Here is an 18086-nt window from a genome sequence, read left to right as displayed (position 1 = left end):
TATTCTGCAGTTTGTGAAGGACAGAACGAATGCCCACTTATTGATCAATGAACTTTTAGAAAATAACTGGATTGATCGAAACACACGTGCAATTTTTGTTGAGTTTACAATATACAATTCAAATGTCAACCTTTTTGCATATGTTGTGTACTTAGTGGAGTTTCCTGAAGTAGGAAGTTCCTTTATATGGACTGATACACAGGCCTTCAAGCCGATCTTAAGTTTATCATCTTTGGGGTTCACTCTTGTCCTTTTCTACCTGATTGTTTTCTTTTATTATATCATCCTGCTCTTTAAAATACTTTTGCAATGTAGGAAGGTAGGCTGTTTAGCTTTTGTCAAACAACCATGGAATTGTGTGGACTGTTTGTGTACCATTCTCGCATATTCTTCTCTATTAACGTTTATATTGAGGATGAAATACACGAATACGGCAATGGATATGTTTTATGACGACAAATTGACTGGCGCCAATCGCTTCATTGACTATGGACATATTGTGCTTTGGGATCACGCATTCAACGTCCTTTTTGCGACTCTTCTGTTTATATCAACAATACAGGTCCTGAGAATTCTAGGATACAATAAAAGATTTACTGAGGTCATATCGGTAATATCAAATGTTGGAAAGGATTTATTGGCCTTTGGTGCACTTCTGTTGATTTTGTTTGTTTCATTTGTCATTTATGCCTATCTTCTTTTCGGCTCAAAATTGGAAAGCTATAGATCTATGTATAATACATGTGCTAGTTTAGCCAATACTTTAATCGGTAAAAATAAGGTAGACCCTCTGATTATGGCAGCACCATTATCAGCTCAATTCTTTTACGTAGGTTACGTATTGTGTATTATTATGTTCATGTTGACTATCTTTATGGCAATCCTGAACACCAGTATTTCGGCAGTGAGAGCAGAAAGTGTTTCATCAGCTACAAAAATAGGAATGTTAGACATCGTCAAGAAATTTGTCAGAAATACCTTTCACATTTTCTTCAAACGAAAAAAGAGCACAGAAATGCGTACGTTCTCCTTATATTTTAAACAAGAATATGCGTGAACAATATACGTATTAAATTCATTTTTGACATTTAAAGCAAAAAAAACCCCATTATTGTATTCGTGCTAAGTTTCTAACTAAGTTCATGGTTTTAATAATTTGTCAATGGAAGTCTGCATTACTGGGATATGATATAAACTAATTTACACGAGAAATCCATCATGAAATATAATACGAAAGTATTTTAAACAATAGAGAGCAATGATAATATATTCATTTGTTTTAAAAGGGAAAGACCAAAAGCAAATCGGTGAGGATATAAATGCTGCAATTGTGACGGGACTTGTTCGTGACATCGTTAATGCATATGGAACTAAGGAAGCTAAGGTATACATCCATTTATTAAAAATACTGTCTAATTACTTATTTATTATAATGTATAATGAGAATACGAGAACATAGTTGATTTCAATGATAACACAATAAGAACTTCGTAACATTAACAGTCTGTAGACAGAAAATACTACGCCGAAGAAGGTCGACGGTCTTTGTTGATACCTACCAGTCCGACCACCTCTTTGGAAATAAAAAAGCAGAGCAACGATGCGGACAAATGTAATCGAAAGAAAATTGCAGACGAAAAGGGCGACCCCGCGAGACACTTCTCGTCCAAATTTTGAATCGAGAATGTCGTATTTCCTGGCGTCAGATGTGGACATGTCAATACCAGTCTGCGATACAGAAAAAAGAAATCGAACTCTGAAGAGAAAGAAACGATTATTTGTTCTTTTGAGTGTATAAGCTTGTACATTTGTCTTTGTATTCTTCATTTTTGCAGTGAAAGTTAATTCATGCAGTTGCAAAACTTCACAGGACGCATAGGCAGTGTCTAAGTGAATTGTTACTTTGTAAACTTTTTTTATTATAGATAGTTTTTTAAGATTTAATGTCAACATTTATTTTTTTTCTACTTCGAAGAAATTGACAACATCAATTACATGTATATGATTGTTTGAACGAATTTAAACAACGTTTTCTCCAACAAGTCATCATTAAGCTTTTTTTTTTCATTTTGTTGCTCATTTGTTGAAAACATTAATCAATAGCATGTACACTAACATTTTCTTATTAGATATGTTTGATTTTTTTGAGCTAGATTAATAAAAATGGATAAAATCCCTTAACAAATTTAAATTCTGCATCCCAAATATTATTAAAAAATCCAAAAATATTGTAGTTTATTTTTTGCACGTTTTCTTAAAAATAGATGTTGTATAGTTAAATGAGATGTTATCGGAATTTTATTTAATCTCCACACTGCAGGCCCTTTAGCTATCATTCTGTCCGTAGCCTACTTTTGTTCATCCAATCTTAGTGTTTTGGAATACATTTAATTTAGTTATCTTATTTGTCCTAATTTCTATATCAAAACATTTCTGTTTAAAATTCAGAAATCTATAAAAACCTTTCATCCACAGATTTTTTGTGAGTTTAATCTTTCATTGCCTAATCTTCTACAGCAGACTTTTAAACAAATATGTATTGAATAATTTATTGAGGATTGATATTATATTGATTGTACTACAGATAAATCTTTTATTTATAAATGAAAAAAGAGATCTTAAGCTTGTCTTTATTTTCAACACGTTAGGTACACTTGTAACATGCTGTGGTTACTCATACATGTAGATACTAATTACATGTCTCTTAGATTGGCATCATTGCTTTGATCTACCGATTAAAGAATATATAATTTATGGAAGACGTTCACAGTCTGCATAAGACAGTTATTTTCAATTCGTATTACACATAGTTCAAAAATATAATCAGTCATGAAAGGGTTTTCTAATATCTTTAAGCGATTTTGAAGTAATTTGAAATCACATCATCATCGTCAAAAATAAATATATAAATAAATAAATAAAAATAAAATTAAAAAAAACAACAAACAGTTCTGTCATAGTTGAGATAATGGATATATTTTCATGATTGTAAAGGTCAACAAGGTTCATTGTTTACCACCACATAAACTGCCGAAGAAGAAGTTTCACTGAATTATAGTTTCTAAAAGAAATTTTCTTCAATTCTGTTGAATCATGGCCACCAGGGTTTTTGGGCCAAACATATATCCTGTTGTATTTCTCCAAAATTATGAATGCGGTGAATTAAGGAAGCTGGGATGTCAACAAATTTGACTTAATATTTTAGATATCATGATATCTTCAGCTATTAATTATTATTTGGCGATAAAAAATTCCATACCATTTTATTTTAAAATTGTGTCATTTTTAGCTCACCTGAGCCGAAGGCTCAAGTGAGCTTTTCTGATCACATTTTGTCTGTAGTCCGTCCGTCCGTCCGTCTGTCTGTCTGTAAACTTTTCACATTTTCGACTTCTTCTCGAGAACCGCTGGGCCAATTTCAACCAAACTTGCTACAAAGCATCCTTGGGTGAAAGGAATTCAAGTTTGTTCAAATGAAGGGCCACGCCCTCATTCAAGGGGAGATAATTTGGAATTAATAAAAATTTGGTGGCATGTTTTAAAAATCTTCTCAAGAACCACTGTGCCAGAAAAGATGACACTTATGGGAAAACATCCTCAGGTAGTGTAAATTTAAATTTGTTAAAATCATGACCCCCGGGGGTAGGGCGGCGCCACAATGGCCGACCAAAGTTTGACCAAGAAATATATAGGAAAATTCTTTAAAAATCTTCTCAAAAATTGCAGAGCTATAATTGATCATATTTTTATGGAAGCATCCTCAAGTAGTATAGATTCAATTTTGTAAAAATCATGCCCCCCCCCCCCCGGGGTAGGGGCGGGGCCAAAATGGCCGACCAAAGTTTTATATAGAAATATACAGGAAAATTCTTTAAAAATCTTCTCGAAAACCACTTTGCCAGGGAAGATAAAACTCATAAAGAAGCATCCTCAGGTAGTGTAGATTCATGTTTGTTCAAATCATGACCCCCAAGGGTAGGGCGGGGCCAAAATGGTCGACCTAAGTTTTAAATAGAAATATATAGAAACAATCTTTAAAAATCTTCTTCTCAAGAATAGCAAAGCCATGATTGGTCATGGGACTACTTTTGGATTCAAACTTTTTAATAATGAACCAATTTCTACTTTTTCATAGCCACAGAGCTCAGGTGAGCGATGTGGCCCATGGGCATCTTGTTATATATCTTTATATGGAGCACTTCTACTAAAGGTGATCAATATAATCTGAAAATGGCCACAATTACCCAGCCCTCTTAATGCCTTTGTAAGTACATAAGGACCACTTTCAGAAAAAAATAACTTAAAACAAAGCGTTTCAACTGTATGGAAATATAGGTTTTTGAAAATCATGATCCGTTGAGGTTCAAGGTCCCGAAAACACTATTTTATGTATCATTAGATGCATGCATTCTGAAATAAGGTAAATTCTTTTGTGAACCAGAACTTATAAGCAAAAGTTTTGAATTCTATATGCGAAATAGGTAATCAACCGGATATTCAGATAATTTGTCAACGTATTATCAATACGTACTTAATTCATTCATATGACGACTTTAAATTCATCTTAGTGAACTCGTAACAAAGGAAAACCAGAGTTTGTCATATATGTTTAATATTTTAATGCTTTACGAACCGTAGACGATAATTGTATTAAAATGTATGACAAAGGAAAAGATCTTAGATTTTCCACCGATGAAATTCCTCCTCTGTGCAGTAAATTAAATACTAGTACTCCCATTTCACCGCCATATGTTGTTTATATTTCCAAACTAATTCGCTACATAAGGTCATGCGTAAATACGATCAATTTTTAATTAAAACAGATAGGAATTAAGTTGATGTTATGAGGATTTCAATAACCTCGTTGAAAATCAGCATGACGTGAATTCTGTGGTTGTTTTAATGACCTTGTTAGCAAATGCAACCTTACACTGGATGGTAATTTGATAAGGTCGGATTTATCCATCTACTTGATCATTTATATAGGGTTCACGGCAGATGTGGAACGTTACAAACGGGTCAACAAAGAAGATTATATTTCCAGAGGTCCATATTTTATGTTCTTTTTGAAAAATAAAAGTTTTTTTTAAATCGATCGATATTCGTTATCCTTACTTAATTCGTAAAAAAATCGTAAGTTTTAATATCATTTCATGTAAAAAAATTATTTAAATGTACAAAATATTCTTTTTTCCAACAATGAACAAACCTAGTATTTTACTCAATCTGATTATTTTTGTTACATTTTAGAAAGGATATACATGTATTAAATTATTTCTTTTTAAAAGATAACCAATGCTGAATATCACTCAATAGTAAATTAAAAAAAAACTGCAACAACTCAAAAAACAAACAAACAAACGAAGAAAAGAAACAGACAAACAAACTTCCATGACATAACCTTATGACCGTGGGTACATCGAAATTGTTATAATAAATACCGGAACATGATATGATGACAGTCCTTCTTCTGTAAGTACAATTAAATGTCCTCAAGATAATTTTGTTTTTTTAAATAATAATATGCTATCTGAAGCAATTATATTTTCATGTCTCATACTATTAATCGGTACTTTAATCGTAGAAATGCTGAAACATGGCTTGCATTTTATTACACATAAATGTAGATGGCTTTAGAAATTGTTGTGAATCAGTAATCGACCAACTGCACAGAGGGGAAAGTTTAGTACAGTATTGTTTTTACCCTTCTGCTTGTTATTATCGTAATTATAAATAAGAATGTCATTATACAAGGGGTGTTGGTGTATGAAGTACACTGAAATTTAGATAGCATTTAGGTTTTTGTGCAGTGTGGTGATAAATTGATCTGAAATTTCACGCATTCTACGTGTATAACTTGTGGCAAAGTGACTGATCTTGTGGTTTTTCAACACATCAACTTAAATTTCCCCTGTTTATCTAATATTTCTCCTACTTGAAGGGTTTTCAAGTCATTTATACTAAAATTATATCGAATTCAAGATTGATAATGGAACAATCTTTATTTGGAACCCTTTGGCATAATGCCAGTTCATTTTGTGACATTTCATGGGTACAACTTCATGCGACTTTTTACAAATGACAATGAATATCATAAATTATTTTGTGTCAGTGCTGGAACATTATAAAAGGAATTTATATAAAACTTTTATTATCATATACATAATACGATCGAAATCATTGAAAAGAAATTCAAAACAAAACAATTATATCCATAATTGATTGCATTTTATTAAAAATTCATAAGAAAAACGGAATGAGAGCAAACTGTGCAAGAAACTGTTCTAAAAGAGACCCGTAGAATTACTCCATTTGTAATATACCTAAGGTATAATGATCCATTGATTTCTTGGGAGGTACTTAATCGACATTTTCTAAATTGTCGTAAAACCTCTACCACTGCACTTTGAGAAAATGAAAAGGGCTTTGAAAGCATGGTAAAGAGGACAATGTGGATAACATATTCCTGGACAGTGTTAGTCTGGTTTTTTATTCAATCGTCAGCTAGTGGTGAGTACATTTAATCTCTCTTTATATCTCTCTCTTTCTTTCTCTCTTCCTCTCTCTCTCTTTCTGATCATCTATGGTGGGAAAAATATCAACAAATTCTTTTCGGAAGAAGAAAGAAGTCTTTGAAAAAAAAATACAATGGGTGAGTAATTTAATTATATATCTGATTATTCAAAGAATTGCAGTTTTAATTAGAAAAGAAATTTAAACATAAAACTATTGCAAAAGCAAATGATATTCTTCTATTTCCAAGTATGTTCTCTTTATACAGGTACATGTACCTTTCATTTTATACCAAAATAGGCGATAAAAACATTAAATAAAATTTTTCATATGAGTGTTTAAAATGAACAATTCCAGTCAGGAAAAGAAAAAAATTTGCAGAGAATATACATTTCATTTATATCATATATATGCAAGATTTACGATGAAGTACCGAATAGTGATTCGAGATGTATATTGTTTGACATAATGTACTGTTGCTGGTTTAATGAGATATTTAATGACCCTCTGGAATAAAGAAAAGGCATGAGGGGCCATAAAACTTGAACGAGCTCACTTTGATCTCAGTCTCACTTTTTCCAAAGGAAATAATCGTAGAAAGGTGAGACCGGGATCAAGCATGAGCTCTTCAAAGTTTTACGCCCCCAAGCAAGGTGTCATTTTTAACGTCACTAATGAACCATGTATAATGTTCCTCAGAAAAATTTCCCTTACGTGAAAAATCAACATCCTTTCGTGAAAAAGGCATCGTTGTATTTAGAAGGTTTTTTTGCATTATACTTTGGACTTTTAAAAAATGGTAACTTCTAGCTGAAAAAAATTGAAAGAATATTTTCTTAGATTCCTCACTGACAGCTTCGTATCTTCTGAACCCTTCTCATTTTTTTTTAATGAAAGAACTTAAAATTAAAAATTGTCCTAAATTAATACTGTATTCAAATACTATCATACAAACTTAACAAATAAATTGTATGACTAGATGAATTTTGCAATTGAGAAAATTTCAAGCGTAAGTGTGCTTTATATTTCATAAAAAATAAAATTCTAACCCCAGGTGATATATTCATGTCCCGATTTTATATCAAACATAAGTATATGAGGGAGCTTTTATGTAAATTTCGCTAATGTTAATATCCTTGTAGTAATTAACATTCATGTCCAGTTTTCTTAATCAATTCGATATTTTCGACATCGCAATGTAAACAATGTTGATAGGATATCGTGTATACATCGTGTACATTGTTATTGTTTCTACATAACAACATTGTCAACGTCGACATCGCAATGTTAACAATGTTGATACGACATCGTGTTTACATCGTCTTCATTGTTATTGTTTCTACATGACGACATCATCTACATCGCAATGTTGACAACGTTGAAATGATATCGCGTTTACATCGCCTACATTGCTATTGTCTATACATAACGACAACGTCGACATTGCAGTGTTGACAATGTTGATACGATATCGTCTACACTGTTATTATTTCTACATATTTTCATTTCCCTGTTTTTTCCTACTAAGCCAACTGTGAAATTAATTTGAAAACCATTTTCGTGTATACTCACGCGTAGAAATATACACGGGGAAACGTGCGTTAACAGGACGTCGAAATAAAACTGCAGCGATGTTAGTTAAAATACAATGATATATATATAGGGCAGCAAGGAATTCAAATATTGAGTATATTTAAGTTGCTTCTAAACATGTAAAATGTAAATATAAGGAATGTTTTTAGTTTAGTGTGAGTTATTGGTGTGTGAATCACAAAAAAATTGCACGTAGGCATATTTTTCATGAAGCGCTAGCATTGCGATGTCGACAATGTGAACGATGTAAACAAGATTTGAAAATAGGCAATGTTGACACGATGTCGACTAGATATCCATTAACATTGCGATGTCGACGATGTGAACGATGTAAACAGGATAAAAAGAAGGCAATGTTGACGAGTCGACTCGATATTGACTAATATTGCGATGTCGACAATGTGAACGATGTAAACAAGAAAAAAAAGAAGGGCAATGTTGACACGATGTTGACTCGATATCGACCAAAATTGCAATGTCGACGATGTGAACGATGTAACGATATAAACAAGAAAAATTAGAAGGGACATATTGACACGATGTCGACACGATATCGACCAACATTGCGATGTCGACGATGTGAACGATGTAAACAAGATGTTGAAAAAGACAATGTTGACACGATGTCGACTCGATATCGACCGACATTGCAATGTCGACGATGTGAACGAAAAAGAAGGCAATGTTGACACGATGTCGACTCGATGTCGACCAACATTGCGATGTCGTCGATGTAAACAAGAAAAATAAGAAGAGCAATGTTGACACGATGTCGACTCGATATCGACCAGTATTGCGATGTCGACGATGTGAACAATGTAAACAATAGAAAGGGGGAAAGAAATGTTAAGAAGATGCTGACGTTATATTGTTAAGCAATGTAATATATAGAGATAAACAAAGGAATTATTGTCATGTTGAATATGTTATGATATTAGGAGGACTGGTATGTTTACAGCGATGTCGACAATATCGAAAAAACATCGTGCACTGGACATACCTCCACAACAAAGAAAAATTTAAGTTACTCAATTCAGTTACTTAAGTATTATGCGAACAAAATAAATTTATGAAAAAGTATAACAAATTTTAAAGATATATCAAAGCATCAACATTGTATATGTACAACATAAAAAAAATCATGGCTTGCTTTTAGTTACTATTATATAAAATACAATATTTTATACAGTAAAACCAAATTAGTGACTACTGACATTCAGGGACTCAATTAAGTTACTACAGTATATTATAAAAAAATAAATCTATGAAAAAGCATAACAATTTTTACAGATATGTCAAAACATCAACACTGCATCTGTATGTAAAACATAAATACAAACATGGCCAGGTGCTTTAGCTACCATTATATAAATATTTTATACATGAAAACCAAATTAGTGACTATTGGTATTTAGAATCAAGGTATCACATCGACTATCAAAAGATCAATATAAATGAAAAACAGAAATTTACTTTCATAATCTTAGAATCAGATTCTTGGGGCATTGATAAAATATAACCTCTGAATTCTACTGTATTCTAATGTTTGAACAGCTTAAGAGCTGTTAATAATTGATTTTAAAATGTGTTTGTGAAACACTGATGCCCCGAAATGACAGCTTATTGTGTGTGCTGTAGTTTCTCATTTGCAAGTCCAAGGTCAAGGTAAAAAATGTTGGTATCCAAAGAAAGGTTTTGTCACCTTCGAAATAATAAAGCCCTAGTACTTGCTTTTCAAAAGTTCTGTCCAAGGTTAAAATATTTTAAAAGTGAGTCCAACTCGAAGGTCAATGTCAAAAATATTTATACCTGTTGAAAGTCGTGTCAAATGGAATGCAAAAGTGAAAGCTCTAGCATCAACTATTTGAAAGTTGTGGCCAAGAATACAGTTTAAATTTTTTGTTAAAAGTGCTTGAAACTCAAAGGTCCATGTAAGGAGGTCAACAGGTCTGGTCACTAAGAATACATCTGTGAAATGTGAAAGAAGTCGCCCCATCCACTCAAAAGCTTTAGGCCTAGTTTACACTTTTGCAGACAGACAGACCAACAGAGCAAAAACTATATACCCTGAACTGTTGATTACAGGTACATTAAAAAAAAACCAAAACAACTATCAATATTTACATCTGGAAATACACAACTACAGAATTAAAAAGTTCTTTTTCTTGTATTCTCTTGATAGCTGAAACCTCGTTTGACCTACAAGGAATAAAAAAAATAGTTAAAATTTAGCTGAAGTAATATTTTGGTGTTTATAATACATCCCATTCATTGAATAAGCTGTCCTTCTAGGGATGTTGGGAAGAAAATCTTCAACCGAAAAGTTGTTCACTGAATCTTCTGAATATACAAATTACTTACACAATTACATTCCCAAGAACCAACAAAATTTCACTAATCCACAAACATTGACCCCCACGAATTAAATGATTGTGCAGTAATTCTTATCTCCATCAAAAAACCAAGTTCCTGGTCATAACGATGTGAGTTATTATAAAAACGTCTGATATGCTAAATTTCCAAAATCAGATTCTCTCAGATTCAAAGATAAGATGTGATCCACAAATCATTTAAGGATGTACAGGCATAATTTCCAAAAAGAGGTCACATTGTCTATTTTACCCTACTTTTGTTTGATGTTGCTCTCTTTCTTATAATGATAGTACACAACTGGTTAGACAAGGAGACACTACACTGTCATAAAACAAAAGAAGTCCATAGAAAATGGTTCAATATACACTACACTGTCATAAAACAAAAGAAGGCCATAGAAAATGGTTCAATATAATTAGACTTCAGTATTTGCAAGCAAAAAATAACACATCCTTAATATTTTTTTTCAAATGGTATTGATCTTTTTGTTCACTTAAAAAGGGAAGTTAAATGAATTTATAAAAGTTTGACACAATACTAAGAAAGGTTAAAAATAAATAAGTATCTGAGAAAATTAATTACCTCTATAAGGAGTAGTCCCTGGAAATGGCCCAAGCTGGACATTTCTCAGGAGGACGTGTTGTTGTGTCCTCTCTACCATCCCTTACAAATACCAACTGGCGTCTGGCAGATTCGGTCTTCAGGACCTTGTGTCTATATGCCTTGTCCAGTGCCTCTTTTCCCTTGCACAGTCTGGTTGATCCCCAGGAAAATGGGAGCCTGACCCTCTTTGTTGAGTCTTAGTCATCAGTCTTCTCGGGTGAAGTTATGTCCAACTGAAGGCACTCCGTCAAGTTCTGTTTAGATGTTGGGGTCCATGACTCGTCTAGATAAGATGTTCCACGGCCTTCTTTCTTCTTTCCAGTTTCTGAGGGAAAAAGTGCATAGTTAATCATACAGACTTTTTAAAAACATATCTGTACAAGTATCAATGATAATGAACTATGTGACCTTGATTTTGTAGACATACCCATTGACACAAAATATAATAAATTTCAAAGAATATTTAATTCCTCTACAACCCTATATACATGATGAAAGAAGACTGTAAATTAACAAATATCTTTGAAATGTAGGCAAATTAATTTCAAAATAAATCCCAAAAGATCACTTTTTCATATAGGTTTTTCATAAATTAGACTTACTGAACACTTTCTTTTGCTTTGTTTTGACTGCTGTCTGTGAAGATCAGTATTTCCATTCTCCCGTCTCCTTTTCTCCTGTTTGTCATTAGTAATGACATTGGTGAATGCCTCTAAAATATAAACAAGAGGCCCATGGGCCACATCGCTCACCTGAGCACTGTAGCTAGGAAAAAGTTGAAATTGGTTTATTATTGAAAAGTTTAAATCCAAAAGTAGTCCCACGACCAATCATGGATTTGCTATTCTTGAGATGATTTTTGAAGAATTTTCCTATATATTTCTATGCAAAACTTTGGTCGGCCATTTTGGCCCCGCCCTACCCCCGGGGGTCATGATTTGTACAAACTTGAATCTACACTACCTGGGGATGCTTCAATATAAATATGATGAATTATGGCTTAGTCATTCTTGAGAAGAAGATTTTTAAAGAATTTTCCTGTATATTTCTATGTAAAACTTTGGTCGGCCATTTTGGCCCCGCCCTACCCCCGGGGGTCATGATTTGAACAAACTTAAATCTACACTACCCCAGGATGCTTCCACATAAGTTTCAGCTTTCCTGGCACAGTGGTTCTTGAGAAGAAGATTTTTAAAACATGCCACCAAATTTTTATTAATTTCCAATTATCCCCCCTTGAATGAGGGCATGGCCCTTCATTTGAACAAACCTGAATCCCCTTCACCCAAGGATGCTTTGTGGCAAGTTTGGTTGAAATTGGCCCAGCGGTTCTTCAGAAGAAGTCGAAAATGTGAAAAGTTTACAGACAGACAGACAGACGGACGGACACACATTTGGTTATATATTGGGTACATCAAGTCCAAGTCCTATTGGATACTGCTTATTGGATACAAAAAAAGTGTACATACGAGAGAGCATTATTTGGGTAGTAACTGTTCAAATCTTATTGGATATAAATCCCAATGTCCATATTTTATTGGGTTTTTCTTATTATTCTTCATTCATTTTCAAATTTATCATATTTTCATTGCTTGCTGGTAAATTCAGACAAGACTGAAAACCTTTGGGTTTGAACTTAAAATTTTGTCAATTTCTGTGATACCTTTTTATTGTAACCCCTACATTATTCTTAGCAATTAAGATATATATTTAAAAAAAATACCTTATATTGAAATAGATGAATGCCTAAATACAGTAAACTGAGTTCTGCAAACACAACTCAATACATCTCAGATTATGTTCAACCTTTCTTGAATACCATAAACAAGTATTTGAGAAGAAACCTTTTTAAAGTCATGTCCAATATATAATAAGAAAATTGGCAAATGTCCATTGCATATTGGGTGGAATGAAGGTATCCAAGAGGAATTGGACAGGTGTCCAATACCTGCTGGGTTGTATTCTGATGAATGGATTAAAGTTACCCAAGAACAATTGGACATGTTTATATAATCTCTTTGGTGGGATGTAGGACCCAACAGGTATTAGACAACTGTCCAACTTCTCTTGGATATTTACATCCCACCCAAAAGGTAAAGGACACTTGTCCATTTTTTGTTGGGTTTCTTGAATTGCTTTATCACAATACAACCCAACAGGTAATGGACACCTGTCCAACTCTTCTTGGATATCTACATCCCATCCAACAAGTGATGGACACTTGTTCATTTCTTCTTGGGTTTCTTGAATCTCAGTGTCAGAATACAACCCAACAGGTAATGAACACCTGTCCAACTCTTCTTGGATATCTACATCCCACCCAAAAGGTGATGGACACTTGTCCAGTTCTTTTTGGGTTTCTTGAATTGCTTCATCAGAATACAAACCAACAGGTAATGGAACTTGTCCAATTCTTCTTGGGTTTCTTGAATTGCTTCATCAGAAATCAACCCAACAGGTAATGGACACCTGTCCAACTCTTCTTGGGTATCTACCGGTACATTCCACCCAACGGTGATGGATACTTGTTCAATTCTTCTTGGGTTCCTTGAATCGCTTCTCAGAATACAACCCAACAGTTAATGGACACCTGTCCAACTCTTCTTGGACTACACAAAAAGGTTGGGAGAAATTTTGATATCGATGATATTCATTTGTGTATGGACATTCAATCTTCAATGTGTGGACGTCTAGCACAGATATATAACGGGAAAAGATCCCAAGAAGTAGAGAAGACACCACAGAAGTAGCAGTTGACAACGTGGGACTTCTATTAAATAGCATACAGCGATATACTACATGTACATACAGACTTCATAAATTATGAATGTGAGAATTTTTAATTTTAGGTCAGATATTTTTTTCCATTTCGACAGTGCATGTTTTTTCCTAATTATGAGTCATATACTCATTGGCAATTGAAAATTATTATATAGTGAAAGACACTAGGACAAAATGACATGAATATTCATATTAATATGCAAGCATCCTTCGGCTGCGTAGACTTAAGGTTTGGGCTACGGTGTTATTATTTATTATAGACACTTGTCCAATTCTTCTTAGGTTTCTTGAATTACTTCATCAGAATACAACCCAATAGGTAATGGACACCTGTCTAACTTCTCTTGGATACGCTAAAATCTTGAAAATAAGCCGCGGCTTATTTTAAATTTTGGTAAGAAAGTGGGGGCTTATTTTCAAAACCGTCTTATTTTCAAATCTCGGCTAATTATCAAAACAGAAAGTTGGTAAGCATAATAATGATGACATTTTATCAGTAAAGTAAATGGTAATCGATAGATTGAGAAGTACTTGCTCGTTCTAAAAATAGAATATCCAGGTGCAATTCCGCAAGAGTTAAATGAATAGTGATCACGGTACATCCGATCTAACAGGTAATGGATACTTGTCCAATTCTTCTTGGGTTTCTTGAATTGTTTCATTAGAATACAACCCAACAGGTAATGGACACTTGTCCAATTCTTCTTGGGTTTTTTTAATTGTTTCATTACCCAACAGGTAATGGACACCTGTTCAACTCCTATTGGATAACTGCAACCCATTCAACATGTTCTGAACACTTGTCCAATTCTTCTTGGGTTACTTAAATCTCATCATCAGAATACATCAAAACAGGTGTTAAAACACTGTCCAATTCTTCTTGGATACCTACATCCTACCCAACAGGTAATGGACACTTGTCCAATTCTTCAGGGTTTTCTTTTTTCCCTTCATCAGCATGCGACCAGTTATGAGACAACAGACACCTGCCCAACTCCTTTTGAATACCTTCGTCCGACCCAACAGGAAGTAGAAATGTGTCCAATTCTTTTAACTTGAATCTCCTTATCAGAATACAACCCAACAGGTAATAGACACTTGTCTAATTCTTCTTGGGTTTCCTTAATCTCCTTATCAGAATACAACTAAACAGGTAATTGACACCTCTCCAACTCTTCTTGGATATCTTCATTCCTTCATTGGTATACAAACTAAGAGGTATTGGACATTTGTCCACTTCTTCTTGGGTTACTTAAAATCTTTTCATAATTAAACCCAATATGTATTGGATATCTGTCAAACTCCTCTTGGATATTTCATTCCGTCATTAGAATAAATCCAAACAGGTAATATGTACTTATCCAATACTTCTTGGGTAAGGTATACCCTTCATTAAAATTACCCTTCCCGAAAAGGTTCTTGGACACATTTGCAATTGTCAAATTTGTATTGCATTAGACTGCAAACCCAATAGATATGACATTTGTCTCTCCCTTGTTAAATTCATATTTATCTGCATAAGCATACAAAAGTCCAAAACATTTTGAATACTTTAGTTCTAACATTCAAAATCTCATTCAGTGTACAATTTACAAATGATAGGAAGATATAAGCATTTTGTGCTGGCTGTAAATATAATCATTTTTATAACCATGATTGTAAAATTTAAGTATTGCAACTTGACATTAAGTATAACTCATTACAGGAATAGTAAGATAGTGAAAAGATTTCTTCCCTGAACCTTCATTTTATCTATGAAGAAATACACTGTATCTGTTAGTAAGTAAGTACCGGTACCAAAAAATTAAGACTTAAAAACCACATTGCCACATAGATAAACAGATCACACCCTTGAGTAAATATTTTCCTTCAATTGCTCAGATTGTGTTCTATTATATGAAAAAGAAAAATCTTGAACCGATTATATAAGCCTGTAAAAATTATTTTAAAAATCCTGTTTAGTACAGATACATGTACAATGCATATTTTCCCTTTGATAAAAAATACTTCTGATATTTAAGGAATGAATATAATATTCACCGATGTTAAAAGATATTACATGTACCTCATTAACCTGAGTTGGAAATCACAACTATTTTTTTCAGCGAATAAAACAATGTGTTGCACCAGAAACGTAACTTTTCATCGTTAACTTAGTTACAAGTGCAATGAATGAAATTCTTTGTACAAAAGGTAAAAAAACTTAACGCACTATGCCACTATGTCAAAATCTGTTCGACAAATTGGAATCAAGATATTCAATCAAATACTCACTGTATTTAGTCTTAGAGCAAGAAAAAGGTCATTACATGCCAAAATTTTACAGGTAGAGCTTTAATCCTATATCACAATAAATGTCAAAATGATTTTATTTTTGTTTCTGTTCCATGCTTTCTTCTTCAGTGTCTCCCATGGCCTATACTGTATGATACCTCCATTGATCCTGCTCTTTTATATTGCAATATTGCTATCTTGTCTTCCAGGAGTAGTGGTTGTATTCAGGCATTCTTTGAAATATTCCTCATTTCATGCATCTCCTTCAGTTCTGCTTCTGTCCATTTTATTCCTTCTACAATTAGATAGCGACATTTCTAGTCCGTATAAAATGTGTTTTACTTGACCACAGCAAAATCACCATTTATGTTGATCAAACCCAACAAGAAGGAGAAATATATTTCTTATTCACAAATATGCATTGATAAATAAAATAGAAAATGCAAAATTTTATCAACTCTCTCTCTCTCTCTTCAATGTCTAATTGCATCTTCATCTCAACCCCCCCCCCCCCCCCCCCCCGCCATAATGTTTGCAAACTGGAATCACAATTCAACACACAAAAAGATGCTGCATATTTATTAAACAGTTTTTAGAATTTTCATTCTTAAGAGAGAGATTTTCAAAAGGATTCTAAACCTATTCAATTGAAATTTAGACTTCTAATGTAATACTGTCGGTACAATATGAGGCTCTTAAATCTCTAAACTACATGACAAATCTTTCACATTATTACTGTATTTAGCCCAATGGTTCTACTAAAGAGGGTTTCAAATTGACCCAAACCTTAATTAGTACTTTCATATTATATTGGCATGGACAGAAACACACTTGACATCCCAAGCCCCTTCCTGAATGATGCTTCGCATAAAGTCTAATTAAAATTGACCAAGCTGGATAGAACTTGAAAATATGAAAAATTTTAGTAAAGGAAAGATATGGAGATTAAGAAAAGTATTCAATCTCAAAACCCATAAAACAATACAAAATAGGAGCAGACCAAACATGGACCTCTGAAACATAAGGGGTGGAATTAGGTGTCATGGAGGAGTGAGCATCCCCTGCAGTGTTTTCCCCAGGCCGTTTTTGCATGGCGGTACCGCCATGCATTCACGATCTCCCGCCATGCATCACATGTTGCCGCCATGCTTCCCGCTATGCATGAATTATTACCAAGTGAATGTTATCAGTTACAAATCTTTCAATAAAACAATTCAAATCACTAGAATCTGAATCCTAGCATGTACTGTGCACCTGTTGTGAATTCGATGCGAATCACGGCACGGGGTATGATGCAATAGGCCTAGCTGTCAGTGTTTGTTTAATTGCAATTTACTGGTATCTTACTACGTATCAAGCTTTTAAAAATTAATTCATAACCATAAAAAAGTAATTAATTGCTGTCAGATAGTATACACGGTAAAAGCAATACACTTGTTAATGCACATGTGGGTTTTTCCAACATTCACAGGTCGTTCTATAAATAGCATTGATGCTCCGACATTAAAAATGTTTCATTAGTTAAACTCATAATATTTAAGACATTTTTTGCATGAAAGTGCTGAAAATAAACATGTCTAATAAACTACGGGGAAGTTCAAACACTGTATGTGCTTTTAATACACAGTGACCTTCACCTATATATTCAAAAGCGGGAAAAATCAAACATGAGATGAGTGCAAATAAGTTGTCACAAAATTTACATGTAAGCATTAGTGCTACATATTAATGAACATCTTTTTTGTTTCAAGTAGACTGTAAAAGTAGGGACATAAATTAATAATAATAATAAAAAGGTGGAGGTCACTATAGGGGTTTATTTGTAGAAAGCAAAATTAACACAAAACACAAAACAGTAAAAAGACAGTGGACTTATAGAAAATTTTAATGCAGCAAATTTTTTTTTTAACTCAGTTTTTGAATATTTTTTTTAAGTAAAATTGACTATT

The 18086-nt window shown here is 33.4% G+C and overlaps 1 protein-coding gene and 1 long non-coding RNA gene across 2 annotated transcripts; one reads left to right on the top strand and one right to left on the bottom strand.

Annotated features, from left to right (window-relative positions):
• Nucleotides 1-4: 4 nt before the first annotated feature.
• On the top strand, nucleotides 5-2516 carry LOC134229659 (polycystin-2-like; the record flags this gene model as incomplete). The annotated part of the gene is made up of 3 exons (XM_062711424.1): nucleotides 5-1019; nucleotides 1287-1384; nucleotides 1504-2516. Coding segments are annotated over 3 exons (1287 nt in total), but the record flags the coding sequence as incomplete, so codon positions are not given.
• A 7116-nt stretch (nucleotides 2517-9632) lies between these two features.
• Nucleotides 9633-11798, bottom strand: LOC134229658 (uncharacterized). Its single transcript, XR_009984218.1, has 3 exons — nucleotides 11685-11798; nucleotides 11062-11407; nucleotides 9633-10305 (listed from the first exon to the last, which is right to left on the bottom strand). It is a non-coding gene; the product is annotated as an uncharacterized LOC134229658 (long non-coding RNA).
• Nucleotides 11799-18086: the final 6288 nt, after the last annotated feature.

The sequence above is a fragment of the Saccostrea cucullata genome, unplaced genomic scaffold (genome assembly GCF_032062105.1).
Source record: "Saccostrea cucullata isolate Sc308-1 unplaced genomic scaffold, CSIRO_AGI_Scuc_v1 ctg4914, whole genome shotgun sequence".
Taxonomy (NCBI): Eukaryota; Metazoa; Mollusca; class Bivalvia; order Ostreida; family Ostreidae; genus Saccostrea; species Saccostrea cuccullata.
This window is presented reverse-complemented; position numbering and strand designations above follow the sequence as displayed.